Genomic DNA, 20484 nt, shown 5'->3' with positions numbered 1-20484 from the left:
GATTAGGAAAAGCCTTTGGTCCATAGTGCTCCGAGGCCGCCTTGCTTGTGGTTCGGAGGTGCTGGTCTCGGGAGGCCCCGTACTGCCCTAGAGTCAGGATTTCCCTGGCTTGTGGTGAGAGCCCTGTGCTCGCAATGCTGTCATTTTGGTTCAGAGTCCTTTCCCCTTTTTTGTCAAATACAACACATGGGTTTTCCGTGGCCCTGCTTTACAGAGACCTTTCAAATATCGGCGCAGTACAGAGAGTCAGTTCTTCAGGCTCACTTCGGTGCCCCTGCATTGGCCAGCTCTGTGACTTTTGCCTTGTTGGCTGTGGGATTAAATTTGCTTCCAAGAATTAGTAAATAAAACATTGGCTTATGGGAATGTTTTGATAGGAAGTTAATACCAAAAGTGAGTAAAGCAGAGAGGACAGTGTCAGATTATAATTTACTAGTTGGCAGAGCAGATTGTGGGGTCCAGTAAATTTATGTGTGAGTCCCACCTTTGTGGTCTGCTGCGTACGGCACCCTGGACACATTCCTTAACCTCGGAGCCTCAGTTTCCCCATCTGTTAAAGCCATTGGTAACTAATAAATACCCTATAGTGTTGTGGTAAAAATTAAAGGAGGTGATGTGCTGTACTCAGGCCTGGGGATAAAGTGCAGTCATTAAGTAACCAATCATTATTGGTTTTTAAGTAACCCGTCATTATTGTATCAGTAAGCGTCAGCTATCATTGTTATTAATATCATCATTAGTTAGTAGCTGTTCTTATACTGGTTGTTATCCAGGGAAATGCTGATTATCCCGACTCAGTCTTGCTTCTTGTCCTTGGTATCCGCCCTTGCTTGTTGCCCAGGCTGAGATCATGCCTCGTGTCCAGGGAACCCTCATTGTTCTGTTCTCAGCTGTTCTTGCTGCTGAGAAGGGCCAGCTCATCACTTGGGCGTGTCCCCCTTTTCCAGGAGTCGAAGTTGGGAAGGGTCAAGAGTTCGCCATCGACACGAAGGGGGCAGGAGGCCAGGGGAAGCTGGATGTGACGATCCTGAGCCCCTCGAGGAAGGTTGTGCCTTGTATGGTGGTGCCCGTGGTGGGCCGGGAGAGCAGCACGGCCAAGTTCATCCCTCGGGAGGAGGGGCTGTATGCTGTAGACGTCACCTACGACGGACACCCCATGCCTGGGAGCCCCTACACGGTGGAGGCTTCACTGCCACCAGATCCCACCAAGGTCAGCTTTCGTTTCTGTACCGGGACTTGTCTCCTATCATCAAATAGAACACGGGAGTCCTTCACTGATCCTGCTTGACCAAGGCCTGTAGAAAATCGTTTTCGGAGGAAGGTCCATTCTCAACGGCTGACAGAAGTTTTCTCTCCTACAGTTCAGCCAGAGGGGTCCCTTGGGCAGCTGGGTGTCCTCCCCACTGCTCCTCTTGCTCTCTGGCGGTGAGGGAGTCCTCTTCCCTGCGTTCTATCCCCTTCACTTGTTAGCATAATAACAGCACTCGCTTCACCGTGAGCCTGTAAGGGTGAGGTGAGAGCGAGCCGGTGGAGGCCTCAGCCCCGTGTCCGGCACGCAGGGTGAGCTCACCCTGCAGAAGCGATACAGCTCAATATCAAAATATATGAGTCTCATTATCATTTCTTCCTAGTATAGCCCCAAATCAAGGGTTTTAGAGTATTTTCTGCGGTCTGGACGACATGAATCCTATAAAACAGTCTTATTTGGTGAGTCAGAGATGAAAGCCCATCCCCACCCTCTTGTAAAAGCAGTTTTGTTTATTTGTTTGGTTTTTAAATTTTTGTATTAGACTTTAGTTTTTTGTGGCTTTTTAAAAATATATTTTTAAAAAGATTTATTTATTTATTTCAGAGAGAGAGAATGAGCACAAGCAGGGGGAGCAGGAGAGAGAAGCAGGCTCCCTGCTGAGCAGGGAGCCCAATGCGGGGCTCGATCTCAGGACCCTGGGATCATGACCTGAGCTGAAGGCAGACACTTAACCGACTAAGCCACCCAGACACCCCTAGACTTTAGTTTTTTAGAGCAGTTTTAGGTTCATAGCAAAATGGAGAGGTGGGTACAGAGATTTCCCTCCTACACCCTGTGCCTCCCCGTTACCACCATCCCCCAGCAGCATGGTGCATTTGTTCATACTGCTGAACCTGCATTGACAGCGTGTTCACCCCAGATACATAGTTTACAGGAGGGTTCACTCGGGGTGCTATGCATTCTTTGGGTTTGGACAAATGTATCATGACACATACCCACCACTCTAGGGTCATGTTTTATTATGGGGAGTTTGTTGAGGGAGGTGTAGCTGTCAAAGCAACAGGGAGGTCCATAAAACCATCCTACGAGCATTCAGCCCCGAATGTGTTTGTGAGATGAGACGTCAGGTCTCCACCTCTGGCCCTGTGGTTCAGAAGTGGTGGGCACGGCAGGACGGGAAGTCACCCCCCATGCTCCAGAGGACCACGCCTCTGTGCTGTGGCTTTCGGTGTTGACTGAGCTCACAGGCGTGTCTCCCTCTCGTAGCCGCTTGGAAGCCTGGATTGCACTGTGGCTTTGGCTCGGTGTCGGTCTGACACGAGGTAGGCCCCAGGGAGAAGGGCCCCTCGAGTGAGAGGCAGCTCAGCGCTGAGTGCAGGCTGGGGTGGTAATTAGGGCTGGCCGAGGCAGAGTGTGACTTTTATTCTCTATTCAACCAGGTGAAGGCCCATGGTCCTGGCCTTGAAGGTGGTCTCGTGGGCAAGCCCGCTGAGTTCACCATCGACACCAAAGGAGCAGGCACTGGAGGTCTGGGCCTCACTGTGGAAGGTCCGTGCGAGGCCAAAATTGAATGTTCTGACAATGGTGATGGGACCTGCTCCGTCTCTTACCTGCCCACAAAGCCTGGGGAGTACTTTGTCAACATTCTCTTTGAAGAAGTCCACATACCTGGTTCTCCCTTCAAAGCCGACATTGAAATGCCTTTCGACCCCTCTAAAGTCGTGGCTTCAGGGCCAGGTCTCCAGCATGGGAAGGTGGGCGAAGCCGGGCTTCTGAGTGTTGACTGTTCAGAAGCAGGGCCCGGGGCCCTGGGCCTGGAAGCCATCTCAGACTCGGGAGCAAAAGCCGAAGTCTGTATTGAAAACAACAAAGATGGCACCTACGCGGTGACCTACGTGCCCCTGACTGCCGGCATGTACACTCTGACCATGAAGTATGGCGGTGAGCTGGTGCCCCACTTCCCCGCCAGGGTCAAGGTGGAGCCCGCCGTGGACACCAGCAGGGTCAAAGTCTTTGGGCCAGGAATAGAAGGAAAAGGTGGGTTTCAGAAAAAAAAAAAGGGGTGGGGGGAGATTGCAAAATAACTTGGAACTTAGGGGTCACCAGAGACTCAGAGCTGCAAACAGATATGCCCACGGGGGCCAGGTGGGGCATAAGAAGACACCCACCTGTGCTGTCGGTATCAGGAAGGGAGGGACCACAGCAGAGGGGGTGAGCACGTGGCATTTCTGCTGCCGACCCTCGCTTTGTTTCTCCAGGGGGAGCAGGGCCCAGCACTGCCTGCAGATGTTCCTCTTTTTCTGGCAAAGCCAGAAATCTTGATTTTTACATGGAAATTCAAGATCTTTCACTAATTGAAAAGGTTTAAAATGTTGTGCTCTTACCGTACTTGCTGCAGAGTAGATCTGTCTTTTCCTTTTAACCTGTCCTAGAGCCCCACCTTTGTCCAAATAGTGTGCAAGGAGTCGTGCTGTCACAGGGTGGGGGCTTCCACAGGCCACCCGGGGAAGAAGCAGCTTTTGCAGGGTGGTGGCAGGGGGAGGTGGTCATTAATACTCTTGATTTGGAGAGTCAGAGAAAACAGCCGTCTGCTGTCCCTGAACTTAGACATAATGTACCTAAAGTGCCGAGAACTCTGGTTCTTGGATTTGGTCCGAGGTCCCGGGTATTCGTGACGTTCTCCTCTGTGTGATTGCTCCGCAGACGTGTTTCGAGAAGCCACCACCGACTTCACGGTCGATTCACGGCCCCTGACACAGGTGGGGGGCGACCACATCAAAGCCCACATTGCCAACCCCTCAGGGGCCTCTACTGAGTGCTTTGTCACAGACAATGCTGATGGGACCTACCAGGTAGAGTACACGCCCTTCGAGAAAGGTGAGTTGACTTCTTGGACATGACCATCATTCAGAGCTATGATGGGCCATTTCCTTTGGTGACTGGAGCTCACTCCTGCCCTATGTGTCTGGCCTGTCTCAGCAGAGGCACGGACAGAGTGACAGGGACATGAGGAAATCTTCCCCAGCAGAGCCACTGCGCGCTCAGTGCCTGATGTGCTGGCCCTGGTGTGTTACATCTGGGCCAGGGTTAGCCTCAGGCTCCTCTGAGCAGCTTATGGCTGATGTCTTGGCATAGTGCCCATTTGTATCTTTTTTTTTACATAATTACTTTCTTGAATATTAGCAATTACTTAAAAATTTGATAAATCATGAAAGGATAAAGAGAAAAATAAAAGCACCATATATTCTCATTACCTGGTTATATGATTCCTATAAATATTCTGGTATGGGTATATTCAGTCTCTTTAGGTAGATGCATGTATATTCTATTTCATGGATTTCCTTTTATCTCTTGGCTAATGACTGGAGGAAGTTTTTTCCAAAACAGGATGGTGCATTTAAGATGACTTAACTTGAATACAGACTTAGTGATACTTGCTTGGGGGAGAAGCCTTGCGTGTTGTGTATGTGTTGGGGATGGAGGGCTATGTGGCTGCCAGATGAACAGAAAGCATAAATAGCTATATTTTTAAAAAATCAGATCATACCAATATTGTACTATTTCTTTAACCTGCTTGTTTCCAATAACATGGGCCAGCGGATAGATGTGAGTGCTGGATAAAACTCTGTAGGAGGGACTTATTTCCCACAAGTAGATGACTCCTGTGCAAATATGTTTCTGCTTGTCGTTTTGAACAGGTCTCCACGTAGTGGAGCTGACATACGATGATGTACCCATCCCACATAGTCCCTTCAAAGTGGCTGTAACCGAAGGCTGCCAGCCCTCTCGGGTTCAAGCCCAAGGACCAGGATTGAAAGAGGCCTTTACCAACAAACCCAATGTCTTCACTGTGGTTACCAGGTGAGCAAGGCCCTGGGATCTGTGTGTTGACTCTAAAAGGAGTAGCCCTGGGTAGTTTGTTTGTTTATTAATTTATTTTCTGCCTTCTTGCATTCTTTTTTCTTTTTTATTCAAATCTAATGAATTAACATCTAGTGTATTACTAGTTTCAGAGGTAGAGGTCAGTGACTCACCAGTCTTATATAGTACCCAGTGCTCATTACATCATATGCCCTCCTTAATGTCCATAACTAAAGGGGTCTTTTTTTTTTTTTTTAAAGATTTTATTTATTTATTTGAGAGAGAGAGAGAGCGTTGTGCGCACACGAGTGGGGGGAGGGGCAGAGGGAGAAGCAGACTCCCTGCTCAGCGGGGCTGATGGCTTAATGCAGGGCTCAATCCCAGGACCCTGGGATCATGAACCCCAGCCAAAGGCAGACATTTAACCGACTGAGCCACCCTGGCGCCCCTCTAAAGGAGTTCTATGGGTATATTCTACATGTGTGTCCTAGTCTCCCAACTTTTGAGAGGCTTTTTTTTTTCATGGTATATGAGGCATTTTCTTTTGTAGAGACTTATGCTACAGAGAGAGGCCAAGTATATTCTCAAAAAGTACCAGAAAGCCCTTGGTTATTGTCCTAATGTTGCTGAGCAAACCAGAACTAGATGGCAGCTCCTTAACTAGATAATGCAGAAACATACAGTCCATTTCCTAGTTAAGTGAAATATTAGAAGTCGTCCTACGAGAATTGGTCACAGATGCAATTAGATGTGAAAAACCAGTGAAGGATAAGCATTGGAAAGGGGGGATCAGAGCTGTCTGTATATTACATTGTTGAGAAATTTTCAGTAGTCGAGTCAGATTGGCTAACTGGGATTGTTGATGGAGAGATTTTAAATAATTCTGGCAATAAGCAGACTAGCATGAACCACTAGTACCATTTCCCTCTTTTTTCCACCCTTTCCAGAGGGGCAGGCATTGGTGGGCTCGGCATAACTGTTGAGGGACCGTCAGAGTCGAAGATCAACTGCAGAGACAACAAAGATGGAAGCTGTACTGCTGAGTACATCCCCTTTGCTCCAGGGGACTATGACGTTAACATCACATATGGAGGAGCCCACATCCCTGGTAAGCGATCCCGCAGAAAGGTACCCAAAGAATAACGATTTGGCATGAAAGCAGGTTTCATCTTGCTTATCTCTCAGTGGGAAAGAGAGTCTGAGATTTGCAGTCGGTGCAAAGGGAGAACTTTCCTTATGGCTGTATCTCCAAGAATATCCCAACTTCCAGTAGGACCGGTCACCTGGCAAAACGCATTGGCTTGGCATTTTGACTGGAAATCATTCACGTGTTGGAGGACCCAGTTCTTAATTTAAGGGAAAGCTGATTTTTTTTTTTTTACAAAGGTGAAAATCTCCACTTTATTCTGTGGTTGGTTCTTCTTCACCTTATACCTGTTTTCTTATTTTCTGCTTTTCATGGACAGTCCTGGTAGCCGAAAGAGACCCACAAACTCAAATTCTTATTTATTAATTTCTTTTCTAGTTCATGATGTAGTATATACACTTGCTGTAAAGCAGAGTTTGTCAGGTGCCTGGCTGGCTCAGTCAGTGGAGTGCGCAACTCTTGATCTCGGGGTTGTGTGTTTGAGCCCCACATTGGGCGTAGGGATTACATAAAAAAAAATCAGATCTTTAAAAAAAACAAAAACAAGGTTTGTCATCCTCAGCACCATTGACATTTTGGGTGGTGTAATTCTTTGTTGTTGTGGGGAGGGGGGCTATCCTGTGCTTTGTAGGGTATTTAGTAGCACTCCACCACGCCTACCCCCCTTCATTTTGGGACAACCAAAAATGTCTCTAGATACTGCCAAGTGTCCACTCGGGGACAAAATCACCTCTAGTTGAGAACCACTGCTATATATGATTGGAACAATGAGAAATAGGACTTCAGTAATGAAGGGCCCTCCGACTTTCATGCTCCAGAGGGAAGAATCTCCATATTCTGGTTGTGTTTAATGAAATGGTTGCCATTCAGCAGCACACATCTAAATGGGTAGAAGACTGGTATAGTGTGGAGACAAGGACCCCGGGGGCTGGGGCGCCTGGGTGGCTCAGATGGTTAAGCGTCTGCCTTCGGCTCGGGTCATGATCCCAGGGTCCTGGGATCGAGCCCTGCATTGGGCTCCCTGCTCGGCGGGGAGCCTGCTCCTACCTCTCCCTCTCCTCCCAACTCCGGCTCTCTCTCACTATCTGTGTCTCTCTCTCAAATAAAATAAAATCTAAAAAAAAAAAAAGACCCCGGGGGCCGCCACTGAGTCAGCCTTTGCCTGTCTTGGGTATGGTGAGAAAGGGCAGAATCCCACCCCAAGACTCCTGGGGCAGGAAGAGCCTCGGATGGGTCAGGGTTATTCTTGCCCTGAAAGCCGTAAGCCAGGATAAGACTAAGGGAGAAGGAACAGACTTGAGGAGCTTGCTTTTGGGTTTTTCTGGATTGATTCCCAAAAGCTGGAGTGTGCATTGACCAAACACTGCTGAATCTGTAGACATTTCCTCCTTATTACATGCACATGTGCACACAGACTCACTCTTCCCCTCACATTGGTCAGAAAGCACAGACATTCAGCTCAAATTAATGCCACTCAGATACTCATTTAAGCCTTAATTTTATGAAGGCTTAGATTTTCTTAGAAGGCTTTCTTTAAGAAAAACTAAATTGGTAAATTTCTTCTCAAACTTGTCTTTGCAGCTGATCGTAGATTTTTAAATCCCTGTCAGCACCAGGCAAGGGGAATTCAGCCATGGACAAGACAGTCAAAGCTCTTGTGCTCTGGGAACTTCCTGTCTGGTGTTTACGCAGCTTCTGGTGATTACTGCTACCAAGAAAGGACAGGGCGCAGTGACAGAGGACAGAGCCATGGGTATTGGGGGAGCTTGGCAGTTTCGAAGTGGGAGGGACGGGAGAGGAGAGTGCAGAGAACAGGTGGAAGGCTGTTGTCAGGAGAGATGACGGGGTAGCTCCACGGAGGCAGGTGCAGTGGAGAAGAGCCTCTCCTGGTCATGGATAGAACAGCACTGCTCGACTTCAGTGGGAAGGTCTGGCTGATGCTTTCAGCTTTGGAAGTCCCCTCGCAGAAGAGGGTGGGGGTTTGGGCCCCCATGGACGACCCAGGAGCATGAAGCAGGTGGCCATCTTTGAGCATTACAATACAAAGAGACCCATTTGGGCTTTTCTCATCAGAGGTAGACGGTACATCCTTATGTTTCAGACATCTGTTGCCGCTCAGAGCTTCTTCCAGCTCCAGGCCCTTCTCCAGGCAGATATTTAGTAAAGTGTTGGTTGGTTGTCTTAGTGTTGGGCTTCTTAGTAAGCTGACTCATGAGGCGTCGCTGTGAAACATTCAGCAACCTGCTGGCTTCTCATTTGCTTTCATGGGGATTTTCACTGGTTAAACATGAGTCCGGTGTTTCCTGGCCTGGTGCAAACCCCTAGTGGGGTTATTTTTGACCAGGTATGCTGTCCTCCCCGCTGTGGCATATTGGTTTCCCCTGGTGGGTCAGCTGTGGTCAGCTGGTGGTGGCTTTTAGATCAACTGGATCCACTGGGAAAAAAGCGCATCAGGAAGAAGAGCTGCTGTGGCTGGTTTTCGATGTCTGCCTGGGGCACGGAACAGGGCGATAGGGAACGCTTGGTATCTGCCACCGTGGGTCTAAAGTTTTCTTGTTAGTTCTTGACTGTCCTCATGCTACGTATTCAGACCCCTTCCAGTAGAAGCTCTGACTTGGAGATTGGCCTCAGAGGTAGTCCATCGCCATCAGCTGCTGACACTGAAATTCTCAACCGTTTCTCTATGAAATGAAGCTCCCTTTTGTTTCCCTAAACCGCAGCCTGGAGGGTGATGTTTGTCTTTGCCAGGGTCAGCCATTTATTTCAGTTAGCTGAAAAATTTGATGCCATTGAAACCCAGCTATCGTTAAAAAAACCAAGGCCTTTGTTCTTTGTGTGATCTTTTAATTTACCACCGTATTCTACAACAGATAAATTTGGGGGGATGCAAAGCAGAAGACACCTGAGTTTGTGTAGCGGTTAGAAGTTGTTGATTTTGCCAGCCTCCTTGGGAGCACAAGAACTCCTGTGCACAGCAGGAGGTGCATGTCGCCCCTTGGTGATGGACTTGGTAGCCCGAGGAGGCATGATGCCAGGGACACCGGGGCTCCGGTCTCTGGCTCACCTCTGTGGAGGTCTTACTTAGTCCCCATTGGTGGGGGAATCCCATGAGGGACCCTGGCCCAGCCCTAGCTTTTCTCTTCAGTGCTTCTCTTGCAAATCCTGATCACATAGCATTTTCTGTTTCCTTGGTCTTTTTTTTTTTTTTTTTTTTTTTTTTAAGATTTTATTTATTTATTTGCGAGAGAGGGAAGGAGAAGACACAGAGGGAGATGGAGCAGCGGAGCCCACTGCGGGACTTGATCCCAGGACCCTGGGATCATGACCTGAGCTGAAGGCAGACGTTTAACCGGCTGAGCCACCCAGGTGTCCCTGTTTCCTTGGTCTTTAAAACCAATACCTTCAAAGAGTTGGAGGCCCCCAGTGTCACCTGTGGGGTCAGCCATGTGGGAGGACCACAGCTGACAGGGAGAAAGCAAGGCTTCACCCAATGGCCAGGGACCCAAGTAGGCCATTCGTGGTGGGAAGGTGTGGGCTACATTGTAGGGTAAGGACTCCAGGAAGCCCTCAGGAGCCGTTTGTGGAGAGGATATTAGATGTGGGCTGGAAGGCCTCCCTACCTCTGCAGCCCTCTGCACTCCTTCTTCCCACCCCTCAGCGTCCTCCTTCGGCATCTTCAGCAGCCTGTCTTCTCCCTCGCCTCTGCACACACCCGTCACTGTGCTTGAGGCCCCTCTCCATCTACTTCCCTGGGTGCTATCTCCTCACTCTCTGGTCTCAGCTTAGCTGTCCCTGGAAGGTTCCTCTGGCCTCCTGAAGACGAGATTTGTTGCCTTCTAAGTGTTCCACCAATGCTTGTACATGTCCCCAGCATCTGTTATTACATGTGATGCCATAGCTCCTTGTTTGCCTTACCCTTCTCCCAGCACTGTGGGTTCCTACAGGGCCATTAAGCACTCTGGGCCCAGCACACGGCAGGCACGATGCCTGCACATGGTGGGTGCATGTGGGAGCACACACAGCAAGGTGGGAGGCCCTGACTGAGGTCCAAACAGTGGAGGGCCCCTGGGGTGCAGTTCTGGGTGCACACAAGGCAGGTCACCTGTCACTAAGTGAGCCGTGCTTAGAATCCTGTGACTTCTTTTCCAGGTAGTCCCTTCAGAGTTCCCGTGAAGGATGTCGTGGACCCGAGCAAGGTCAAGGTTGCTGGCCCTGGGCTGGGCTCTGGTGTCCGAGCCCGCATCTTACAGTCCTTCACAGTGGACAGCAGCAAGGCTGGCCTGGCCCCTCTGGAAGTGAGGGTCCTGGGCCCACGAGGTGAGTGTGCATCCTGCCTTCCTGCCAGCATTCTCCTGCCCCAGGTGAGGGCAGCCGTGACCCGGCGGGCACTTGACTTTGGAGTTTGGTTGTGAACTTAAAATTGAATTTCCTAAATTATTTTATTGCTCCATATTCTAGCTAAACAGGAGAAGCTCCTGCTTTTATTTATTTTTAGAAGATTTTATTTATATATTTTGAGAGAGAAAGTGCACCCAGGCTCACGTGTGCACATTTGTGAGTGGGGGGAAGGGCAGAGGGAGAGAGAGAACCTCAAGCAGACTCCCTGCTGAGCACGGAACCCGCTGAGGGGCTCATTCTCATGACCCTGAGATTAAGACCTGAGCCGAAATCAAGAGTCAGATGCTTAACCGACTGAGCCACCAAGGCACCCCGAACCTCTTGCTTTAAAAAGCAGGCAGATCTCTTATTTCTCTAGTGTTCTTTCCCCCATTTAATAATATGGCTCTAAGTGACTTTTTAAATTTTTTTTTTTTTTAAAGATTTTATTTATTTATTTGACAGAGACACAGCAAGAGAGGGAACACAAGCAGGGGGAGTGGGAGAAGCAGGCTTCCTGCGGAGCAGGGAGCCTGATGCGGGACTCGATCCCAGGACCCCGGGATCATGACCTGAGCCGAAGGCAGATGCTTAATAACTGAGCCATCCAGGCGCCCTGACTTTTTTTAAATCTTTATTTTTCTTTCTTTCTTTTTTTTTTTAAGAGAATCTTTTTTTTTTTTTTTTTAAGATTTTATTTTTCAACGGAGAGAGAGACAGCGAGAGAGGGAACACAGGCAGGGGGAGTGGGAGAGGGAGAAGCAGGCTTCCCGCTGAGCAGGGAGCCTGATGTGGGGCTCGATCCCAGGACCCTGGGACCATGACCTGAGCTGAAGGCAGACGCTTAGCGACTGAGCCACCCAGGCGCCCAAATTTTTATTTTTCTTAAGTAGTGAGATGAAGCAAGTAGTATTTGGGCTCTCACATGTATGTCTCAGCATTGGTGAGGTGACTGGGGTTGGTCTGGAATTGGGGTGGGCAATGGGTTTGGAGGTGATAACTCTCTTTGAGGTGCCTTGGTGCCCATGTGGAACACACCCCAAATATCTGGAAATGACAGATATGCAGCCCATATGACACATGGCTTTGTCATTGTCCCAACTTCCTGGAGAGAGAGGGTCTCTTGGGGGTGGCCTTTGTTGACAGTTTGGCCTGCCCTGTTGGCAGCTTGGAACTGGGGTTTGGTCTGACTAGCAGGCCATTTTGGGACAAAGCCCTGAAGTGCATTGAAATTTACCTTATTTGGTAGGCAATCACATTTCCTCTTGCGGCATTGAAAATGTGCCATTCTCTCCCCAATTTCTTAAATTATCTGGATGTTTCCCTAGTGATGTGTTCGTGGCTTTACAGAAGTGGCAAATGGGGGCTTCCTTCTTTGAAGAGGAACTTTCTACTTAATGGGGTTCAGCAGGAGGTTATGCCCTTTGAAGCTCAGGGCAGATGTGGTTTGAGGGAAATGAGGTCATGGGGCTGGAATCTGATTCTGCATAGTTACTGAGTTTTAGGACCTGTGTGTGTGTGTGAGAGAGAAAGAGAGAGGGAGGGAGGGAGGGCGGCTTTACTTAGCTATCTACCTCTATTTTATTATTATGGAGGACTCGGAAGTAACCGCCTTTTAATTTTAGCTGATGAGACGGATTCCCAGTCATGGCGCAGCCCCTTGAAAGCCATTTCAGAGTTGTTTAAAGGTGACCCGAAGGGTGACTTCACGGAGACAGGTTTGCAATTTCCTATTGGCTGCTGCTCTAATTTATGTGACCTGAATGCCTCTTGCTGGCCTCACCCCTGAAATTCCCTTGTTCCTGACTCATCTGCTTTGCTTAATGAGTATGCCGTGCTTTGCTTAACCTATCCTGCAGTTGACCCATCTTTGATGCTCAAGTTCAGAAGCAGGATCTGGAATCTACCAACCCAATGCATGCCTTGATTATGCTTTAGCACATTCTTTAACCGTCCCCTGCAGGCATCACTTTGAAGAGTCCCCTCCACCCCATGAGATTGGCACCCTCCCCTGCCCTGCACCTACACCCAGCCTGCTGGTGCCGTAGTGGTCTGTGCTCAACGGTGGCCATAAGTTTGATTGGCCAGCCCATCGGTTAACTTTTGCTGTTCAGAGTGGTGGACTCTTTGGCCCTTCCTCAGCTATAAAGTAAAATTGCCACATCCCAAGCATGCCTCACCAGCTTGAAAGGGGATAGCATGCCTGCAACACGTGTCTTCACACAAGCAAGGGCAGTCTCCTTAATTATACTCAAGGGCTGACAGAGTGTACTTTAGCCAACAGAAAGCTAAAGGTGTTTCTTGGGGTCATTTCTGCAACCATGAATTAGGGATCCTGTCTCCTGTGATTTCTCGGGCCTCTGATTATGGGCTGCCTACCTTTATGTTTCTCATCAGTGGAAGACAATAGCTCTTGGGATTGAATGTGCTCCTGTTTCAAACTCAACCCAGGGTGGAGTGGAGGAGAGTCTAAGCAGTTCTCAGACCTCTCATTTCTGTTCTCAGGCCTGGTGGAGCCGGTGAACATAGTGGACAATGGGGATGGCACACATACAGTGACCTACACCCCATCCCAGGAGGGGCCTTACATGGTCTCAGTTAAATATGCTGATGAAGAGATCCCTCGTAGGTAAGCTCCTGACAAACCAGCCTGAAGCCCACCCCTCTGTGGGATTGACCAGCACTGTCCTGGTGATCTATTTATCCATTCATTTATCCATCTGTCCACCCACCCATCCATCCATCCATCCATCGACCCATCCACCTACCCATGCATCCACCTATCTGTCTATCCATCCATCCATCCATCCATCCATCCATCCAACCACCACCCACCCACCCATCTGTCTGCCCATCCATCCACCCATCCATCTACCCATCCATTTTCCTCATCAGCAGGTATCAATGAGAACCTGCATGCTATCTGTGCCCAGGTGTTACAACACACTAGCCTTGATATCTGTGGCTGCTCCTCTCTTGGTATCCTGTATCCCCCTACTTTGTTCCTTTTGGCCATCTTTAATTTAAAGATGAGCTGAAATGAAGGAGTTGGGAATCTTTGGAGAAACAAGGAATGTGTTAGTTCATCAAAGTCTTCTTTCTGGTGACCTTGCAAGTAGTTCTTTGATTAGGGTGAAGATTTTTACTTTTTTACTCTTTACTTGAAGATTTGGTTGACAATAGTGTTCCCAGAGGGTATTGGATAGAAGCCTCGTTCCTCATTCATATTAATATGAAATGTTGCATATGCTCTTCCCTCTGTCAGAACAGCCTCCAAAGGGTTCTTTTCATACACCTTAAGATGAAAAAAATTGACCCATACACCTAATACGTATTTTTTTTATATTTTTTTAAAGATTTTATTTATTTATTTGACAGAGAGAGACACAGTGAGAGAGGGAACACAAGCAGGGGGAGTGGGTGAGGGAGAAGCAGGCTTCCTGTGGAGCAGAGAGCTCGATGCAGGGCTCGATCCCAGGACCCTGACATCATGACCTGAGCTGAAGGCAGACACTTAACAACTGAGCCACCCAGGTGCCCCTCTAATACGTATTTTATATAGAGATATACATATAGCTCTAGGTATGTAGAAATATATAAATTACTTTTTTTTTTTTTTAAAGATTTTATTTATTTATTTGAGACAGAGAGAATGAGAGGGAGGAGGGTCAGAGGGAGAAGCAGACTCCCTGCCGAGCAGGGAGCCCGATGCGGGACTCGATCCCGGGACTCCAGGATCATGACCTGAGCCGAAGGCAGTCGCTTAACCAACTGAGCAACCCAGGCGCCCCTATATAAATTACATTTATGTATTACTTTGCTAATAGGTAGTTCACCATCTAAAGCGTACTAAAAATAGAAGAGGATAAGATATTAATTTTATTATTCCGACATTGTTTCCTAATTCCAATATTCCGTTCCCATCTTGGTGACCATTTTCTTAGCCTAACAAAAGTAAGTGAACTGTGTCTCCCAAACCAAGTTGGGGATTAGTGTGTATCCCATGAAATACACTCAGGGAAAGCATACGATGGTTACGTGCGTGTAAATTTCTGCTAGATTTAAGGTATGTAAGGCACTCGCTGTCTTGTCTGCTATAGAAATCCGCCCTCTCTGAGCCCAGTCTCTTTGTGTAAGGGAGATCAGATGTAGCTGGGTTGACGGTATCGACACTGTGTATGTGTCTTTCAAGTCCCTTCAAGGTCAAGGTCCTTCCCACATACGATGCCAGCAAAGTGACTGCCAGTGGCCCCGGCCTCAGTTCCTATGGTGTGCCTGCCAGTCTGCCCGTGGAGTTTGCAATTGATGCCAGAGATGCTGGGGAAGGCCTGCTTGCTGTTCAGATCACGGTAACTTTGAGTTTTTTTCTTGAGTCAAATATGATTAATGAAGACCTAACTTTCTGGCCAGGGATAAGGACAAGGTTTTAATAACCAATTTCTGGCCTGATGCAAATGTTTGATGGATTTTTTTCCCACCAGAGAGTCGGTAATTGTGCAAGAGAACAGACACGCTTGCCTGAGTGAGAGGTCTGAAGGTGTAGCTCCAAGTACCGCGTTTGGATGAATCTCATGTACTTTGATCTCTATTCTATCCATTCCTCTGCTTTTGTTTTAAAATGTTTTAAATTCCTCATCAGATTAGTTAAGACTAGGTTGCGCTGCATATCACAACAGCCCCTCAAATAAGACTGGCTCCGACACATGGGATTATTCTCTCTGGTTAAGGAAGCCCAGAGGCGAGCCGCCTGGGTGCTGTGTGGCTCTGCAGGGAAGCCAGCTCCATCTGTATGCTCCTCGGTCCTAGCGTGTGGCTTCTGTCCTGAGGTCTCCTCGTGGACCATGAGCAGATGCACCTGGCAGGCCACAAGGAGGAGGAAAGGCAGAAGGGAAAAGGGGGACCTTCAGCTCAATCAGTAATCTCGAGCCGCTCTGTGTGACTCCCACTTCCCTCTCCTTTACTGGAACTTTGTCACAAGTCCCATGGCCATACCTAGCAGCAGAGTTTGCTAGCAAGTGGGAGCAGTGCACCCAGCCAACAATTAGGAGCCTTTAAAGAGAAGAGGGAGAGTGGATGTGGTGATGCAGGACCAGGAACCTCAGTCCCCTCATCTCCCTACATTTCATTGGGTCCGGAGCTGAATCAGCTCTTGTTCACTTGACCTTAAAATTCCTAAAAATTGACCATGTCCATATGGTGTGACCTTCTCCCCTCCCTGCCTCCCCCCCAAAAAAGATGATAATTAAGATTATATTAAGCCATTAATTCTGTCTCCTGAATAGAGGCACCAGTTAATAAGCAAAATGTGTCTCGGTTTCCCATGACTGGTTTCTACATCTTGATGACAACATCCTAAATAGCATTTCTCTGTGATTCACAGGACCAAGAGGGAAAACCCAAAAGAGCCATTGTCCACGACAATGAGGATGGCACGTACGCCGTCACCTACATCCCTGACAAGACCGGACGCTATATGATTGGGGTCACCTACGGGGGGGATGACATCCCATTGTCCCCCTACCGCATCCGGGCCACACAGACGGGAGATGCCAGCAAGTGCCTGGCCACCGGTGAGTGTGGGCTTTGGGGTCAGAAAGCCAGGGGCTAACCCTTCTCTGCCACTCAGTGGCTGTGTGATGATTAGGGCAAGTTGCTCAACCACTCTGAGCTTCAGTCATACTTAGATGGAAGATCTTTCTGAGAACATTTGAATTCAAGAAACTCTTCTCAGGATCAGAGACTGTTTCACAGGGTTATTGCAAAGATTAGATGAGGTCAGGCATGAGAAATGCTTAGCACAGTGCCAGGCACAGGGAAGCTATTTTTTTTTTTTTTTTAAGATTTATTTATTTATTTGAGAGAGCGAGAATGAGAGAGTACATGAGAGGGGGGAGGGTCAGAGGGAGAAGCAGACTCCCCGCTGAGCAGGGAGCCCGATGCGGGACTCGATCCCGGGACTCCAGGATCATGACCTGAGCCGAAGGCAGTCGCCTAACCAACTGAGCCACCCAGGCGCCCCAGGGAAGCTATTATTATGTTACTTTTGAAGTGGCTGCCTTTGTTAAGATCTCTGCTGTGGTGGTAGTTCCCATGAAAAGCTGCAGATGTATGCCTTTCCTGAGTAGATGGTTTAATTACTCAAGATTTTATTCAAGAGCATTTCAGGTCAACATTAGAGAAACGCATTCAAGGATCTAGGTTTTTCCTTAGTACTCGAGACTATGCCTACAACTCTCAGAATATCTCCAGAAATATTTGAACATCACACTTCCTTCAGTTTCTGAGACATGACTAAGCCTGTCACGGGCCCATCCGTTTCTAAGAACAGCTCTTGTTATTCTGATGCTATTCCAGCAGATGCCAAAACATGAATCCCCATCTCTGAAATGAAACAGATTTGTTTCTCTTTAAACATAGGTCCACCCTGGATGTGTTCTATTTCTCATATCTTGTTCTGAATGGAGGAAAAACTTTTGGCTTTCAGAGCAAGTTGTAAATTGCTCAGCTTGGCCAGTTTGGGGCTCAAACACTGAGAAATTTTGAACCACCGGCCAATCCGATCCACCACCTCCTAGGTCTGTACTATCTGCCAGGAACAATTAAATTGCCTTTACTAACCTGCGGGCATGATAATACCGGGCAGGGACTTACTCCTTGCTCTCCAGGCCCTATTCCCTCTCTTGCTGGGGCAGAATGCTGAGCAGGATACTCTCTCAGCCTGGGGGCTCCTGGAGGCCACAGTTCTCTGTCTGTCCTTCAGAAGGGCCTTCCACAGGCTGGCCCCAGGCTCCCTTCTACTACTCCCACTCTGAACAGCATGTTCTTAGCACTCCCTATCGCTTCTACACACTTTGCTCTTTTTTTTTTTTGCCAATGTGCTTTTGGTTCACTTGTCTGCACTCCCTGATGTGTGGATCCTGTGTAAAGGGTGCCCCCAGTCAGACCGACTGTTCAGGGTTCAGGGACAGAGGTGGTAAGTCTCCCCTAGCCAACTGTTCCTGTGCTTCAGAATTCAGCCATTCCCCTTTTCTCAAAAAGCCCTCCATCAAGGTGGCAATGCTGGGATACAAATTCCTAGAACTTCCTTCATGGAGCTGTTCTACGAGACATTTCTCTGAAGCACGGCTGATGCTTTTCTCTGTACCTGAGTGTTCCCACAGCACATCGAGCTGTGGTTCTTGGTGCCCGGCCTGCCTGTTAGATTATGAACATGTCCACAGCAGAGACTGTGTTTGGTTCACTGTTGTGTGTACCTGGCCCTCAAGGAAATGCCCACTGTGTGTTTGCTTAGGGAAGTTGACCATCATCCTCAGACCCTTGAATGCCGGCAAGCCGGGTCCGACACGTGGTTGACACTCGGAGCTTGTTTCCTAAGTAAGGGATGGAGCAGCCCCGGGAGCAGCACTTTCCCCCCGGGGATCTCCGGGACCGCCGTGTGTGTGGCGTTCGTCGGAGGTCTGGCGTTGACAGATGCAGACCGCACCAGCGTGTGCTTCATGCTGGGGCCCCCGGGGCGGTTGTCCGAGGCTGGAGCTTTCATTCTCTTCTCCTGAACTTGTTCTCCAGGTCCTGGAATTGCCTCCACCGTGAAAACCGGCGAGGAAGTGGGCTTTGTGGTGGATGCCAAGACTGCTGGGAAAGGGAAGGTGACCTGCACGGTTCTGACCCCCGACGGCACTGAGGCTGAGGCCGACGTCATCGAGAATGAGGATGGCACCTACGACATCTTCTACACGGCCGCCAAGCCGGGCACCTATGTCATCTATGTGCGCTTTGGCGGCGTCGATATTCCCAACAGCCCCTTCACAGTCATGGTAAGGAAAATTCCTTCCCTAGAGCGCTCTGGTATGACAGAAACCGTACAGCTGCCATCTTTTAAATCCTGGCTAGAACATCCCCTCCCACTTTTTTTTTTTCCTTTAAAAATTTTTTCTTAAGCAGTCATGACCTTGTAGAGTGCTAGAGTAATCTCTAGAAATCCAGAGACTCTTGGCCGTTAGTGTTTTTAAGGAATCTTAGTGGCCATCGAAGTATCCGTCAGGCTAAGGGTCTTAAGCAATGTCCTGGCCAAAGCCCAGTTCAGAAAGATACACTCAAAACCAAAAAATGTGTGTAAGTAAGACACACGTTTTTTATTCTTCTAGCTCTTCCTCCTTCCTCATCTCCACAGCCTGTAGGAGAGAGGTTCCTGATGCTGTTATGTCTGGAGACTTGACCCATATCCCAGGACACAAAGTGCCTCCAGTTTTGTTTTGGAAAGATTCAGATTTTGCATAGGCCTAGGGAATGGCATGTTTTTTGAATAGGAACACCTAGAAGAAAGGGACACCACTATGGGCCAGAATGGTGAGGCTCCTTAGTTTTCAACAAGTGACTCTTGGACCCTCCTCTGATTATATGAAGGTTCTTCAATCAGGACAAGATTAGAAACCTCATTTGACCCTTAAAACCAAGCATTGTTGGCCCTTTTACAGGTGGTGTGTAGGAACAAGGCTCAGACTCAAGGTCATGGAGCCCAGCGTGCCTGTTCTGGACAGCCACCGAGTGCCTCTTACCCGGTGTCCTTTGATGCCATGGGCAGCAGCTGTGCTTGACCACAAAGTCCTTACGCCTCAGTGACCTAGCCCCATGCACAGCCTGCGAAGCCCTTCTAATGTTTGCACTTTATGCAGCAACAGAGAAGGGACTCCCTCCCAAACAGAAGGTGGTGCCTTCCTTCTAAACAGTCTGTCATCCGATGTAGCTTTTTTTCCCTTTCCATAGATGTTTGTTTATCTATAAACATTCTGCCAGAGATCTGGAGGCTCTTTTTTATCTCAAGGATGTAAGCGCCTGTGACTTTGACATTGTTCATTTGGGAGTGTTTTTCTCCTTCAGGGCAGAAAGAAATGCAGCTAGAGAGTTTCTGTCATTCTTATTTACCGAGACGGGTCCCAGTTGTTGTTTTTAAGAATCTGTTTTAGTCTGTAGCGGGTTTTATCGGGTTGATTGAAATAGGGCAGCACGGAAGAGCAGCTCCTGGGCAGAGGTCATGGCCTTGCTGGTGCAGCGAGCTGAGGATGGTGAGGATGGGTTAGGCGAGGCCAAGTGAGAAAAGTCAGTGTGGAAATTCAAGGGTCATTTTAGCTGCTGAGTCAGGGACCTGAAGTGGGTGCCACCAGACTCACTGGGAATAAATGTCCCCCTCAGCCCTGGATTACTAGGATACATTGTGCAGATATCCTAACCACTACTGAAGGCAAAAAGGGGGGTGGTCACCCATAGTACCTGGCTTGGGTCTTTATTCCCCCGTTCCAAGCTCTCTCCAGTCTTACCTAGGTGGACTTTGTCTGCATGTGGATTCCTTGCCTCCCTCTACAGACTTGGGGCCACAAGTCTCCAGAGCTCATGTCTCAAGGAGCCCCAGCAGGCTGATTCAGCTTAATAGATCATTCAGTCACGGGTCTAGCAGTGTATCTGCTCATCCCCATTGAGAAGTCCTGGATCATAGGCCATAGCATGGCTGTTGAAAGATCTTCCTCCCAACCAGTTTGTCCCTGCATAGCACCACTGTGAGAGAGCCCTAGGAGGCGGGGATAGGGCTGTTCCAAAGGGTGAAGCTCACAAAGCTGCCTTTCTATGTGAAGCCCCCTTTCTGCAGATGCTAAAATACACAAAAAGGAGTAAAGCAGGCATGTTGGCCTTCCTCCAAGCGGGGAGGGCCTTCCAGTTCTTGTTGATTATGGTAGAAGAGGGGGATCCCTCCCTTATCAGGTTGATCAGATCAGGAACATGAAGTCTGTGGTTTTTAAGAAAATGAATTTATAAAGACTTTTAAAACATTAATACCAGAGACACTCACCAAATAACA

The 20484-nt window shown here is 48.5% G+C and overlaps 1 protein-coding gene across 7 annotated transcripts in view; it reads left to right on the top strand.

Moving 5' to 3' along the window:
• Nucleotides 1-20484, top strand: part of FLNB (filamin B) — a 142029-nt gene that overhangs the window by 93588 nt on the left and 27957 nt on the right. For 4 of the 7 annotated variants that reach the window (XM_034996983.1, XM_034996982.1, XM_034996981.1 and 1 more), the window contains exons 20-30: nucleotides 948-1210; nucleotides 2689-3286; nucleotides 3953-4126; nucleotides 4948-5110; nucleotides 6058-6218; nucleotides 10407-10574; nucleotides 12260-12352; nucleotides 13140-13263; nucleotides 14827-14983; nucleotides 16015-16204; nucleotides 18201-18448. In XM_034996983.1, coding sequence (XP_034852874.1) covers nucleotides 948-1210; nucleotides 2689-3286; nucleotides 3953-4126; nucleotides 4948-5110; nucleotides 6058-6218; nucleotides 10407-10574; nucleotides 12260-12352; nucleotides 13140-13263; nucleotides 14827-14983; nucleotides 16015-16204; nucleotides 18201-18448 — 2339 coding nt within the window. The remainder of the gene's footprint in view (nucleotides 1-947; nucleotides 1211-2688; nucleotides 3287-3952; nucleotides 4127-4947; nucleotides 5111-6057; nucleotides 6219-10406; nucleotides 10575-12259; nucleotides 12353-13139; nucleotides 13264-14826; nucleotides 14984-16014; nucleotides 16205-18200; nucleotides 18449-20484) is intronic. The other 3 variants (XM_034996986.1, XM_034996985.1, XM_034996984.1) reach the window with 1 other exon arrangement.

This window comes from Mirounga leonina, unplaced genomic scaffold (assembly GCF_011800145.1).
Source record: "Mirounga leonina isolate KUSES-001 unplaced genomic scaffold, KU_Mleo_1.0 Mir_94, whole genome shotgun sequence".
Classification (NCBI taxonomy): Eukaryota; Metazoa; Chordata; class Mammalia; order Carnivora; family Phocidae; genus Mirounga; species Mirounga leonina.
Note: the sequence above shows the minus strand (reverse complement) of the source record. Positions and strands in the feature narration are given on the sequence as shown.